Source organism: Vombatus ursinus, unplaced genomic scaffold (genome assembly GCF_900497805.2).
Source record: "Vombatus ursinus unplaced genomic scaffold, bare-nosed wombat genome assembly UNPS02008996.1, whole genome shotgun sequence".
Lineage (NCBI taxonomy): Eukaryota > Metazoa > Chordata > Mammalia > Diprotodontia > Vombatidae > Vombatus > Vombatus ursinus.
In genome coordinates this window covers 1,343,741-1,358,266 of record NW_020948774.1, presented here as the reverse complement: position 1 = coordinate 1,358,266, position 14,526 = coordinate 1,343,741, and the positions used below count along the sequence as shown (strand labels likewise).

Here is a 14,526-nt window from a genome sequence, read left to right as displayed (position 1 = left end):
TTCCCCAATTCCATAGCATGTACATCTTGATATCACCGTATAAATACATGGATGCCCTGGAGAGTGGGATTTTCTGACACTAAAAATATTTGTATTTTTTAAAAAGTGGTATTGAAAAGGGGCAGTGTGAGGGTAGTGGAGAGTTACTTGGGAATCATAATGACATGGGTTCAAGTTCACCTCAAGTTCACATACTGACTGTGTGATCCTGGCCATATCACTTAACTTCTCAGTGGTCCCAGCAACTCTCAAAGACTTCTAAGTTGCAGATAGCTGCTTATCTGCATTGGCACAGGGAGTTTTCTCATCTACACCAATAAAATCACAGGTTTGGACCAGTCTTGTTGTTTTTCGAATATCAGACTCTGTCTTCTAGCTCTTCCCAATGCCCGGAATTCATTGCCTCCCCAACCCTGCCTCCTGACTTCTCTAGCATCCTTTAAGACTCAAATCAAGGGGGGACAGCTAGGTGGCACAGTGGGTAGAGCACTGGCCCTGGATTCAGGAGGACCTGAGTTCAGATCCAGCCTCAGACACATAACACTTAACTAGCTGTGTGACCCTGGGCAAGTCACTTAACCCCATTATCCAACCAAAATAAAATAAAATAAAAGACTCAAATCAAGTCCCACTTTATGCAAGAGTACCACCCTCTCCCCTCCAATCCTCCCATCCAATGTGTATATCTCTCATTTGTACATGGTTGTTTGCATGTTGCCTCTTCCATTAAAATGTGAGCTCTCTGAGAGCAGGGCTGGCGTACTCTCTGTATCCCCCCATGCTTAATTCAATGCCATGGAGGAGTGCTCACTTAGGTGCATCAGTTTAATAAATGCTTGTTGACCATCTGTCTATAGAGATATCCTTTGCACCTTTCCTCGCATTGGAACCTGGAACCACCAGGTACTCTAGGAGAGGTGGAGCCTGGGATAGGGGGCTTGCTGGGATAGCAGGGGCAGTAGACCCTAGGGGAAAACATTAGCTAAGCTGTTGTACCTAGAGGACTCAGGAAGCTGCTGAGAGTAGGGTAAGGCTAATGACAAAAGCTCGTGTTTATATAGCATTTTACAAAGCCTAGCACTTTCTCTTTATAGCTTACATTTATGTGTGTGGTGCAAGTATTATCACCATTTTATAGATCAGCTGAGTCTCAGAAAAGTGAACTTATTTGTCTATGGACAAGTAATAATAATGGCATTTATGTAGCTCCTTAAGGTTTGCAAAGTGCTTTATATATGTTAACTCATTTGATCCTCACAACAATCTTGTGATGTAGGTGTTATTATTATTCCCATTTTACAGATGAGAAAACTGAGACACAGAGAAGGCAAGTGATGTGCTCAGGGTTACATAGCTAATAAGTGTCTGAGGCAGGATGGGAACTCAGGTCTTCCCGGCTCCTCAGTTCTGGGCATTCTCTCCACTATACCATCTAGCTTTGTGACATGTAGGTCAGAGGTAAAAATTTGAACCCAGATTTTTTTGATGTTCTTTTTTATTTTTTATGAATTTTGCAAATGTTCTGCATTTCCCTATGCAAAGAACAGAAAAGGAAGACTGCATATAGATTGAAGCATACTATTTGCTCTTTTTTTTCTTCTGTTTTGTTTCTTCTTTCTTATGGTTCCTCCTATTGGTTCTAATTCTTCTTTACAACATGACTAATATGAAAATATGTTTAATAGGAATGTATATGTAGAGCCTATATCAGATTGTGCATCATCTTGGAGAGGGAGGCAGGCAGGGAGGGAGAGGGAGAAAATTTAAAAGTCAAAAGCTTATGGAAGTGATTGTTGAAAACTAAAAATTAATTAATAAAAAAAGAAGACTGCATATAAAATCGTAAATCTCTGTGAGTTGAATCATTTTTTTTTAACATCTTGTATTTAATATGGTAGTTCTATCACTGCTTGACTGTATCCCTTTCTAAACTTCCTTCTGCTTGCTTCTCTTTATTTTTAAGGATTTATTGTAGTTTTTTTCTCTTTACTTCCTTTTTTTCCTCCCATGCTATCCCCAACTCCTTATTCCCCCCAAAGCTCACTCCTGGCCCCCTAACCCCAATAAAAATTCTCTCTTACGACAAATACACAAAACAAACATGCACATGGGCTGTGTCCAAAGACGTAGGACTCATTCTGCACCTCTGATTGGTCACTGAACTGATCAAAGTTCTCATCTTTCACAGTTATTTTCCTTTACAAGGTTGTAGTTGTTGTATAAATCATTCTTCTGACTCTGCTCACTTTACTCTGTGCATCAATTCATGCATATCCTCCCAGGTTTCTCTGAATCCTTTCCTCTTGTCATTTCTTATGGCTTAATAATATAATACAATAATCCATCATTTTCCTATGCCATAATTTATCCAGCTACTTCCCAATTGACGGGCATGCACTTTGTTTCCAGTTCTTTGTAACAACAACAACAACAAAAAAGACTGCTATAAATATTTTTGTGATAAGGATCCTTTTCCTTTTCCTTTAATCTTTCTGGGGCAGATCTGATTCCCAGGTCAAGTATTCTTTTAACCGTGCCTTGTGGATAGTCAGACAGGATTTTAGAGCTAAGATTGGGCTAAATCTGGTGACCTGTGAACTTGTTGTTGTCAAAACCTTAGTCCTCAAACCTTATCCAAGGAAATCCCATGAGAACCTGCCTTTCTTTGGCCTTCTTAGCATAGTCTCTATCTTTAGGAACTGGACCCATGGTTTCATTTGCATGGATGTAAGTTACTCTTTCTTCCAAGTGTGGGTCATCCCTTCTCTGCAGCTTGTCTTGGAGAATGGCCCAGAGCAGTGAGACTTACCCAAGGTCACATAGTCAGTGTGTGTCAAGAGTGGGATTTGTCCTTAAGTCCTCTGGCACTAAGGCTGGCTCTTTCTATCCATTGCAAAACACACTCTTTGACCCATTTTAGCTTTTACATATTATTATATTAAAATATTCTTCTAACTTAGTTATTTTGTGGTCGTTTAGTCATGTCTGACTCTTTGTGACCCCTTTTAGGGTTTTCTTGGCAAAGATCCTGGAGTGTCTTGCTATATCCTTCTCCAGTTCGTTTTACAGATGAGGAAACTGAGGCAAAGTGACTTGTCCAGGGTGACATAGCTAGTAAGTATCTAAGGCCAGATTTGAACTCATGAAGGCGAGTCTTTCAAGCCCCAGCACTTTCTCCACTTCACCACTTAGTTCAGGCAAATTCTCAAATCAAGGGAAATAGTCCATGGCTAAACCAGCATTTACCACACTCTATTGTGACCCTGCCCTAGATATGAGCTTCTTAGAGTTTTATGGTAGAGTTAAAGGAAAAATATCAACCAGTTTGTAGGCATAAGAGCCAGGTGGGTCAACTCTTTCCCTTACCCTTTCCAACTCTACACATTGCTATCATACCCCTATCTTTCTTCTTACTCAAGGAAGGCAATTTGGGAACAGGTGAGAGCCCTAAAAAAAGCATGGAGAATGAGCACTAACACCAATTACTTCTCCCCCTCAACTTCCTCCTGTATCTCCACTCCCACCCCCTTGACAGTAGGGAGAGAAGGGAGCTGGGATCTGAGCCTGGGAGACAGACCCTGCTGCTTTGTGCCTTTGGGAAAATGGCCTTATTGTCTCAAGACAATGTTGGGGGGGAAGGAAGGGAGAGGGGAGGCTGGAGAGGCTGCTTTCCATAGAAATACTCCTGGCTTGAAGAGAAAGAGAGTTATAGAGGAGGCCCAGGGCTGGCTGGCAGGGGAAGCATTGGAGTCCTTTAAAATCCTCCCTAGGCTTGTTAAATCCCAAACAGAGCAGGGCTTTCAGAGCAAGGGGGTTGGGGGTGGGGAATACCCCAGGAGCCTAGGTCTGCACTGGCAAATGTCAGCCCTCAACTGTGCCCAGAGAGGAGAGCAGGGGGCTGCTACTTGAGCCTGGAAGGAGGAATTTGGACACATCATTCTCCCACCTCTTCCTTCCCCAAGTTCCAGTCAGTTCCCACACCAGAAGTCTTGTTTCCCCATTTACTACCTTTCCCCACCCCCAGCCCCCAACACCACCAGCCACTTCCTCCTGGAGAGTGACCAAATGGGAAATAGACTGGGAGAAGAAAGAGGAAAGGAAAAGAGAAGGGAAGATCCTTATTCTGGAAGTGAGCTTGTCTAAGTCTGAGGAGGCAGAATCCAGGAAACGTCAGCCATGAAAGGAGGACTTCACAGAGCCGTTTTGGCTCCACCATTGACATCGTCCATATGACTAAGGAAGGTTACTCTTCTTCCTGATTTCTTCCTCCCTCTTTGTTTGGTGACAGGAGAAAAGACTATAATTTAAGGGCTCAGCCAGTAAGTATGGATAACTGGCGCGCCCTCCTCCTCTTCTCTTTCCTAGCCTGAAGTATAAGGAATGCCTGAGTGGCTTCTGGGTACTCTTAAACAGCAAAAAGATTAAAATACATACATATAAAACACCCTTTTCTCTTTTCTTTCAGGGGGAGGCAATTTGGGGTTAAGTGACTTGCCTGGGGTCACACAGCTAGTAAGTATCAAGTATCTGGTCTGAGACCAGATTTGAACTCAGGTCCTCCTGACTCCAGAGTTGATATTCTATCCACTGTGCCACCTAGCTGCCCCAACTCCTTTCTCTTTTCTACTCTAGTCTGAGTAGAAAGAAATGAGCTAGAGGGTTCCTCTCACATCTTGGTTATACAGCAGAGACTTGAACCCAGGGCCCTTCCTGGAGAATTAACATGGGGGGGGCTTCAGTAGATGGCTGACTGGTATAGTGGAAAGAGTACCTAGAGTCAAAGGTCCTGGGTTTGAATTCTGGCTCTGCCATTTAATACTTGGACTAGCAGATGGTCTCTAATGTTCCTTCCAGCTCTGGGTCTGTGATCCAGGAACCTATGTCCTGGCTTCCTTCAAATCTCAGTTAAAATCCCACCTTCTGCAAGAAGTCTTTCCCTGTTCCTTTCATCTTCTCTGTCTGAGATAATATCTCATTGACCCTGTGTGTATCTTGGATCCTAGCTGTTTGCCTGTTGTCTTTCCCATTAGAACATGAGTGCCCTGAGGGAAGGGACTTTTTTTTTTTTCCTTTCATTATATCCCCAGGCACTTAGCACAGTCTCTGGCACATTAGAAACATGTGATCAATGCTTGTTGACTTGGCCTGATTTTGGGATGTTGGGCAATTCACTTGACCTCTTGGGACTCTCACTTCCTCTTCCATAAAATGAAGGCCTAGATAGTGTCTTGGGCCTCTTCTATCTCTAAATAGGATTTTCTGGTATTTGGGGACACCCTGAAGTCCGGTTTGCTGGGGCTTTAACCCTCCCTTAACTCTTCCTGGCAATTATCCAACATTATTACAAGAAACTCCACTTATCTCTATTGCTTTTTTTCACCCACTCTGCCTATCATCTAGGCTCCCTTGTGAACTATTCTTGTTCTTGGTCCAACCCTTGAAAATGGAGCGTTCACAGACCTTTCTGTGAGGTGAAGGCCCACACCTAGCTCACTTCCTCTATCCTTAATGCTGAGCACATTAGCCCTACGTGCATTTTCTGAGAGCATTGTGATTGTGTCATTGTGAAATGACACATTTAAACAAAGGCTTTACAAAGATCTTTCATAATCTTAGATTTTGGAGCTGGGAAGGGATCTTAGGGCTTGTCTTAGAGTCGAATCTCAGATAAGGAAATTGAGGGTCAGTGACTTGCCCAGGGTCATACGGCTAGTAAGTGTCTGAGGAGAGATTTGAACACAGGTCGTCTTGACTCTAGGTCCAGAACTCTATTTGAAATACTCTTTGTCAGGCATGTAGCTGATCTGGTTCACAAAATATAGTCACTGTATCTATGGCCCTAGTCCCTTGCTCTTGGGAAACCAGAGACTCGGAAGGAAGCAGGGGCTTGAATCTCTCCTTCTACCTATTCTTTCTGCACAGCCTTCCCATGGATTCCCTCAAGCAGATATCCCAGACCTTCTTGGATCTGACCAGATAGAGGGGTCCTAGGGGCACTGGGAGAGGCAGAAGTTTGGAAGATTTAATTAAAGTTGGAACAATAACCTTGCCTCACTCTAGGCCAAGGAGCTAGTGGGACCATGTGGTTTTCCCCTGCCTCCCCCCCCATCCCTACAACTGACTTATAGTAAGGCCAAATTACTTCCCCCAGCTTTATTACACATCATTAGGTGCTGATTGCTCCCTGATTCCAACTATCCTCTGTCTAATTGTTGCCATTTGTATTAATAGGATTTTTGTCCAAAAAAAAAAAAAAGAAGAAAAAAAAGAAAGTCTCTTGGGTCTCCACGGCAATTCACTTCTGCTAAGGATTGGGGCAAGGGGCACCGTTAACAGTAGGGGGCTTGAGTCCCCTTATGGACTTGCTACAACATAGTGGTCAGACTCTCCAGAACAGAACATGGCCAGTTAAGGAAAGGGGAAAAGAAGGGAAAGGGTGTGTGTTGGGTCCCCTTCCCTCTCGGGAATGCTTGTGGGCTCCCTTCTGCTCAGGACTCCAAGGCGAAGGTTCAGAAGATACTGTTTCACTGACCTGGATATAACACTGCCCTGCTCTTCTGAAGACCTGTTTTTGTCTTCACTTTTTTTGGGTGGGTATTTTCCTTTTCTACAGGTCTTTCTACAACCCATACCACCGTCTCCCTGCTTTCCTTCCCTGCCATCCCTAAATAATACCAGCCTCTCCATAACTGTCTTCTTTTCCTTGAGATGTCCCAAAGTACCTTCTTCTCTTTCCTAGGACCATTTGTCCTTGATCTTTCTTCATCTTCAGCATCTCTCCCTGACCCTCCTGTATAATGAAATTCAGTCCCAAGACTTTCTCCCAAGGACTGGTGTCAACCAACCCTTACTGAGGTGTCTGGAGGAGTGGATCTCAGTCAGCTCCTCTGGGTCCTACAATCAGCTATTCCCCGATGACCTATCTCCTCCCCTTCCCAACCTTCTCCCCCACCCCACATCCTCTCTCCACCCCCAACAGGCTACCTCAGCCCCTGCTGAGCCCAAGGCACATTCCGTGAGCACAGCTGCAGGCAGAGCCCAGCCCCGGTGCCTGAAAGAATCCCAGTGTTTTCCCCAACTCGGGCAATAAACAGAGACCGAGCTGGTCCAAGAACAGCTGCTCTGATTCATAAAAATCATTTTTTTAAAAAATTTCTTCAGTTCAGAGGGTCCTATCTTGTTGGAAGAAAGAAAGAAGTCTTTTATCATCCAGTTAGGCAGGCCTGTCAGAGTCTGAGAGGGTCTAGTGTCCCATCCTCTTTGTCTTCTGTCTTTCATTTGTTTCCTTCACACTTAGAACCTCCAAGTCCTGTGCTTCTTTCCTTCCTTCTAACTTTCTCTTTCCTCCTTTCTTCCTTATTTTTTGTTCTTTCTCTCCTTCCTTCCTTTTCCCGCTCCCATTTATTTCCTCTCAGACTCACACACATACCCCCAGGCACCAATTCATCATTTTCTCATCCCTCTTTTTTTTCTCTCTTGTTTCTACTTTGCTTTGCCTCTCCCACGCTGTTTTCTCCCAGTGGTCTTTTCTTTTTCTTCTTCCTCCCACTCATCCCCCCTCCCTTCTTCCATGTCCTCATTTCCATCCCTTCTTGCACTTTTTCTTTATGCATCTCTTTCTCTAGGGTCAGAGCCTGAATGTTGGCAGAGGCATTTTCCAGAGCCGAGCCTCCCCCCAAGCCTCCTTGCCCTCCCTCTGCTCCCACAGCTGGTCACGGAGCCAAGGAATAGAGGCAGTGGTACACGGAGCAGCCTGGGGCTGATGGGGTCTGCCTAATTGGCTCTGAGATCTTACTCAGTGCTCCTGACAGACATGGGCAGATTCCCTCCACTGTACCTACCACCTCCCTCTGCTCCCCAACAACCACTCCTGTCATTTCTAAGACACTGCCAGCAGCTGCTATCTGGCTATATTTGGTCCAGTTGAAAGTTCAGGAGACTGCTCCTGGCAGAAGAAGCAAGCTTTTGGTTATAGGGTCTCATTTTGGTGGACAGCATGTGGTTGTATGTTGTCCACTCCCACCAGCACCAGCCTTTGCCTCCTGTGAACCCCTTCTCCTGTTTCCCTGACAGAGGGAGAGTAATTTCTCTGGCATTCGGTGGGTTAGTGTTCCACCCTCCCTGTCCCCAGACTAGGAGGGAAGGGAGCAGTAGAGGACTGGGTGGGGAGGGCATCCCCACCCTGAGATGCCTTTTCAGTTGCCAGCTGTTTGTAAGGGGTCCTCCCACTGGGGAAACAAGAGGCATGGACCTCCTGAGGGGTTGCAGGGGGGTTCTGTGCCTGGGAAACTGGCATCTGGGATAGAGGAATTTACAGACTTCTGTTTACCAAAACGAGGGCCAGTAAAAGTTTTAACAACAGCCAATTAAAAGAGAACAGCTGCAGTGATTTAACCAATCTGTCCCTTCCCCTGGCTTTGGGTAGCAGAGAAGCAGTAACCTCCCATCACCACTACTTCCACCCTTGCCCCTCCCAATCCTCCATCCCGGTTTTCCCCACCCTCTCAGCTTCTCTCAAAAATGTTTTCCAGCAGCTGAGGTTAATCTAACAAACATCTGTTCCAGATGTGCCTCAGCACAAACCAGACAGAGGCCAAGTCTATCCACTCCTCTCAGACTTTGCATCTGTGTCCTCATGGAGGAAGGCGGCAGCATTGGGGATCAGGCATGGTCCCTTTGTCCTTTCTCTGAGTTGGTAACGTCCACCCTTCTTCTGAGATGAGGGCAACCCTGGGCCCACCACAAGACTTACAGACCAACCATTTTTCCAATGCTCATGACTGGATAGGCAAGGATGAGGAGCTTTTCTGGGGGCTGCATGAAGAATTGCCATAAGGCATGGGACTAGGGGTCCACCCAGACAAGTAGTTGGGGGCAGAAGGATAACAGAGGTGTTAAGGAGGCTTCTTTATTTAGATTTTCTGTTGTTAAAGACCGGGGACTGTAAAGTCTCTCCCCTAGCCACCTAATACACTTCTGCTCTAAGTCTCAGCAAAAGGCCAAAGATTCAACCCTGGGGTTTTACTCTCTAAACTGAGACTAGAACATCCCCCATTAATAACAATAATAACAGCTGACATTTATATAGAGCTTACTATGTTCCAGGCATTGAGCTACGTGCTTTATAGTTATTATCTCATTTGATCCTCACAACAGCCCTGGGTGGTAAGTGCTATTAAGACCCATTTTATAGTTGAGGAAACTGAGGCAGACAGAGGTTAAGTAAGTGACTTGCCCAAGGTCACACAGCTAGTAAGTGTATGAGGTCAGACTTGAACTAAGATCTTCTTTATTCCAAGCCCCATGCTCTATCCACTGCACCACCTAGCTGCCATTAGAGACTTGAACAGTTTCCACTAAGAATTTTGCCACCAAAGGCAAACCAACCCCATGCCTCAACAGATTCTAAAAATCACACTAGGAATGGGCAGAGTTTAAGGGGTAGATGCCAAGATTGGGTACCTCCCGACTGGGAAGTCTGACTTACAGCTCTGCATCCCACTTCTAGTTTGTAACTATTGATTCAGGGGAACCTTGGCCCTGGTACATCTATCTGTCAGCCCTATCCCTCTTCAGGTCCCTACAACCTTTCCTCCTGTGCAAGGCCTCTCTCTTGGAAGTTATTGAGGTTCAGAAATGAGATCGCCATTAGATGAGAAGCTGTTTAGGTGAAATGGGAGCATCTTTGAATAAGGATGAGGGTGCTTGTGTCAGGGTGCCAGGAGCTCCTATATGCTAGTTGGGTTCCCCCCCCCATGCCTGCACTATAGCCCAGGCTTCTAACTTCAACCAAGTCCTGTTGCTCAGCCCCAGGTCAGGCAAGCATGTTGGGTCATATCTAGGGATCGTCCAAGGCTTCTGGGATGCTTCTAGGAGTCTCTGGTTCCTCTGGAGCCTGCCCGGCAGGAGTCCAGGTGCTGTTCCATACCCACGGATCTCCTTAACACAAGCAGGATGACAGCAAACAGGCCAGACTTTATAGGGCCAGGCTGTTTGGTTCAAGCTCTTGATGCTCCCTTCACTTCACCTCCACCTTGTCTCCTCCTTGAGAAAGCAAAAACAGAGTCTAGTTTCTCCCCCCCCCCCCAAAAGAGTCCATAGGCTTCAGGGAGGAGGGTTGGGAATTGTCTTATGAGGTCAATGAATCTGGTCTCAGGGCCTGAGGGAAGAAGACAGAAAGGCTGAAGGGGGAAAAGTTATTTGCTAGTGATTTAAAAAAAGAAAAACATCCCATTCTAGTCAGGGTCATCCCACCAAAGTAGGGTATCCTACTCTCTCCACCTCCAAAAGAGAATTGTCCTAACGTAGAAAATAAATTTATTTCTTGGCCACTCATTGGGTAGAAGCTGGAGGTAGCAAGGACGATGACTTTCAGCTTTATGCATCATTTCCTTAGGGGAGAGCTGCCTGTGGATATAAACTGAGGAATTAGAGACTCCATGTTTGTTATGGCAGCTGCAAAGTAGGGGAGTGGGGTCAGGATGGGGTGGGGTCGGGGGGTCTGTGGGAGAAGCAGGCTGAGGAATACATGTCCCTGACACTTGGGTTGAGCTGATTTTAACTTGGAACCCTATCACCACAGCCAAAGCCTTTCTCTTTATCTCCATGGGGGGGCCACCTTGCTTCTCCAGTTCTAATGAGCTGAGGCCTGGTGGGGGAAAAAAATTCTGACCACTTGGAAGAATCCTACACTTGATGCCAGGCCATGAGTTCAAGGTTTTCATCTCCAAACACACCCATCCCTGTCCTTTTGCCTTAGTGGGCTAGTGGTAGGAGACTCAAGATCGTTTTAACCATTCTACCTTTTATCAGTCACCTCTGCTTTCTGAGCCTAGGCCTCATCCTGTTAGGCAGAGAGAATCATGGGAGGGTCAGAAAAAAAAGACTAGGCTTGAAAACAGACCAGGACCCCTTCCCCTCTCCTTCTACCCCAGCATCAAGGAAGGAAAGAGTCTTCCCAGCCATGGAGGGCAGCGGGGCATGCTTGACCATTAAGCTTAGCTTTGGAACTGAGGAGCGTGGGAAGATGCAGGTTTCGAAGTCTACAGGGTGCCTTTGGAACCTTGACTCCCTCAGAGGAAGAGTTAGATCAAAAGAAAGACTTTGCCTGGTTGGGAGAATGACACTTATGTTATTTTGCATGAATTTATGTGGTGATTGAATGGGTAGTATGTACCTATTGAGGAATAATTTACTTTGTCTATGTAATTTTAGGGACTTCATAAAACTTCAAGACATATCTGCCTCCTGCCCATGCTTCTCACGAAGCTACCCTATCCTCATGTGGCTTGCCTGTATGTCCCCAGTAGAATGTAATCTCTTGGAGGGCAGGGACTTGTTTTGTTTTTATATCCCCAGCACCTAACAATAGTGCCATATACATAGATGATGCTGAATATGTACTTGTTGGATTGTATTGGATTAGACTGGGATTGAATAAGATCCTTGGGATACTTCTGAGCAGGTCTATGCAGGGGTACTCCTGAGGTGGTGGTGGTGAGGTTTGATTCTCATTTCCTACCCTTCCATCAGTTAGCCACTTTGTCAAATAGGGATAAGTATCACTGTTATTCCTATAACACTAGAGTGGTCCTGAGGCTCAAATGAAGTCATGTATGCAACATGCCTTTCAAATTGTAAACTACTAAAATATTAGTTATTATTATCCCTTCTGGTTCTCAGCCCCCTTGCTAAGAGTAGGAGGCATTTTCCAACTGACTTATCAAGGGATCAGGAGAAATCTTAAAAAATACAATTTAAAAGCTCTGCGCCCTACACTCTGCCACCAGGTCCTGGGCCACACTGTCTACACTGCCCTTCCAACAATTAGAAAAAGCCTTCCTTGTGCCCAAGGCTACCTCTCACTGAGAGAGCCAGAACTCCAGGCAGGGGGAACTTGGAGCTATGCCCTTTTTCTTCCTGATCAGCTAGAAAAAGCAGCTCAGGCCGCCCCCTCCCCAGTCCAATGGGGTGATCCATTGCCATTCATCTCTCCCGTTACTTCTCCTGAGAGGTTTCTCAAAAACTCCTCTCTTGCTGCAATCCTTCTGAGCACTTCTCACCATGGTGGCTGTGGTCGTGAAAGGAAAATCAAAGTGGGTCCCCTCCCCTCCTTCCTTCCCCTCTCCACTCCCTCCATCCCATCAGCAATTCAATTTGTACAGCACCGGAGGGATGGTATTAGTCAAGTCAGAGTTAATATGATGTATTGATGGTTTGATTTCCCACTGGTGTGCTATATGGAGTTCTATAGGGTATCTATACAGAGCCGGACAGTATCTTACCACCTTGGTGTCTGGGCCGGGGCTGAAAGGCTCCCAGGGGGCCCATGGTTCTGCCTCTCTAGCCTGTTTCTCTGTTTCTCTAGCTCCAGGGTACCCCAGATTTTCGGGGAGCCTGGCATCTACCTTCCTTCCCATGAGCCACTTAGATCACCATGGAAACAGCAACGTTCTCTACGGGCAACACCGTTTCTATGAAACCCAAAAAGGCAAGTACCAGCGGCAATGGGATCTAGCTATAGCTAGCATTGCCATAGGAGCGGGTGGGAAATGTTGAAGAGAGAAGCTTTTGGTGCCCCAGTAGGAGAAGGTGACACAGCCTTGACATTCCCCGGGGGGGGGGGGGGGGGGGGGGGAGGGGGGGGGAGGAAAGAGATAAGGTGGAGGGAGATCTATGATTGAATAAACCAAATCCTGACAAAATGGAGTGGTTTGTGGTGTAAAGCCTTCTGGAAGAGTGGGGTACTCTCTTGAGACATTAAAGGAGCTGGTCAGGAGGAGACATTAAACTGCCTAATGAAGGAAACACTCATGGTCCAGAAGATTTGGTTTGCCCACCAGCATTTATTAAACACTTACTATGTGCCAAACACTGTGCTAATGGCTGAAGATACAAAGAAAGGAAAAATAGACCCTGTCCTCAAGGAACTGGCATTCTGATGGGCCAGACTAGAGGCCCACTTCTCCTGAGAGGTTTCTCAAAAACTCCTCTCTTGCTGCCATGGGGGGAGACTAGAGGCAAATAACTAAGTACATACAAGACAGATCCTAAGTAAATGGTGACAATCTTAGAAGAGAAGGCCCAGGTGTGAGTTAAGAGCTGGGGAATGGGGCAGGGGGATAAGGGAGGGAAAGCAAGAGGAGAAAACCCAGGACTCCGGCCCTGCCCCAGCCTGAATCTTCAGTGCCCTTCAATCTCTCCTCCTGCTCCCCTAGGGGTTACAGGGCCTTGCCCCAACAGTTCAGAAAAAAAGATGCTGGACTTTGTATTTATTGCCTCTGAAGTCCAGACCAGAGCACTCCAGAAATCTCTGTTTCTAGTCTTTGGAGAAGACCAGGAGCTGACTTGCCCTCATTTCTCTCGAAGGTGGTGCTCTCTGCCACTGAGGAGTAGCCCAATACTTGGGAGTCTTTCCACAATCCAATGAGACCAGCTTAGCTTCTCCTCTTCCCATTCCTGTCACCTGTGACCCCTCTAGAGGGCCGTGGGACATATGCCCAGTGGTCTTGCGCTTTTCTGTCTCTGAGTGGGGTGAGGGGGAAAAAAAACTCTGGGGGCCTGGCATCCTAGAGATTCCCTGGGCATGCTTTGAAGGAGGTTGCTATTGTACTCTGCCGTCAGGAGAGAGAGAGAGAGAGTGCCCCCCTACTTGTCATGTGTATATTTGTGTGGGGGGGGGTGTGGGTGTGTGGGTGTGTGGGATTCCTCCCCCACCACCCTAAATTAATCTCCATCCCAGCAGAGCTATTTTGACAGCATTTGTCACAAGCAGGCAGGTGGCTTGTCCCAGGCCCAAGAAACCTGACCCCTCCCTCCCTTGCAAACCAGAGCCCCTGGGGAGCTCCTGGGGTGCTGCCTCTGGCAGGCAGGTTTCAACAGGAGGCTGCCTAGTGGGCCTCTCAGCTTTCATAATATTGTGTCGGGAGCCTAATCCAAGAACATTATTTGGTTTTGGAAATTGAGCTAATTAGGTTTCACCCCTCCCTCTATCCCCACCCCCCTCCTTCTTCCACTCTCCCCCTTGTTTTTAATTAGCAGGAAATTGACAGAGGAATTTACATGACTGAGGACAGTTTTACAAGTTCCAAATGTTTCTTTTGTTTCACCCTCGGACCAGTAGTCTTTCAGCTCTCAGCCCTCAGCTTCCAGCCGGTGCTGGCCTGGCCAGGCAACCCTAACACTAGGCACTTGGGGCAACCCCAGTGAGGGAAAGTTGGGGTCCTCCCTCCTCCAGTATTCCTCAGTGGCCTCCAGAGTTTCAAGGCGTGTTTCCACTTGGGGGCATTAGGGGCAGGTCAGAAGGCCGCATCTTTTCCGCGGCAGAGAAGAGGGACAATTGCCAGGGGGGATGAGGTTCTAGTGGGGATTCCCTCTACCTGCGGGCCTATTCCTCTCTGGGTCATGGGCTGTCAGGCTGGGGCTCCATAGGGATGGGCTTCTCAGTCTGGCAGACAAGAAACAGAGGCGGGAGAAGCAAACAGGGCTACCAAGGGAAGCTTGAGACTCAGGTAGAAACAATCCCCC

General features: G+C 46.6%; 1 protein-coding gene across 1 annotated transcript in view; it reads left to right on the top strand.

Moving 5' to 3' along the window:
* Nucleotides 1-14,526, top strand: part of BAHCC1 (BAH domain and coiled-coil containing 1) — a 149,847-nt gene that overhangs the window by 83,547 nt on the left and 51,774 nt on the right. Inside the window, 1 exon segment of the mRNA XM_027850168.1 lies at nt 12,368-12,490. Coding sequence (XP_027705969.1) covers nt 12,368-12,490 — 123 coding nt within the window.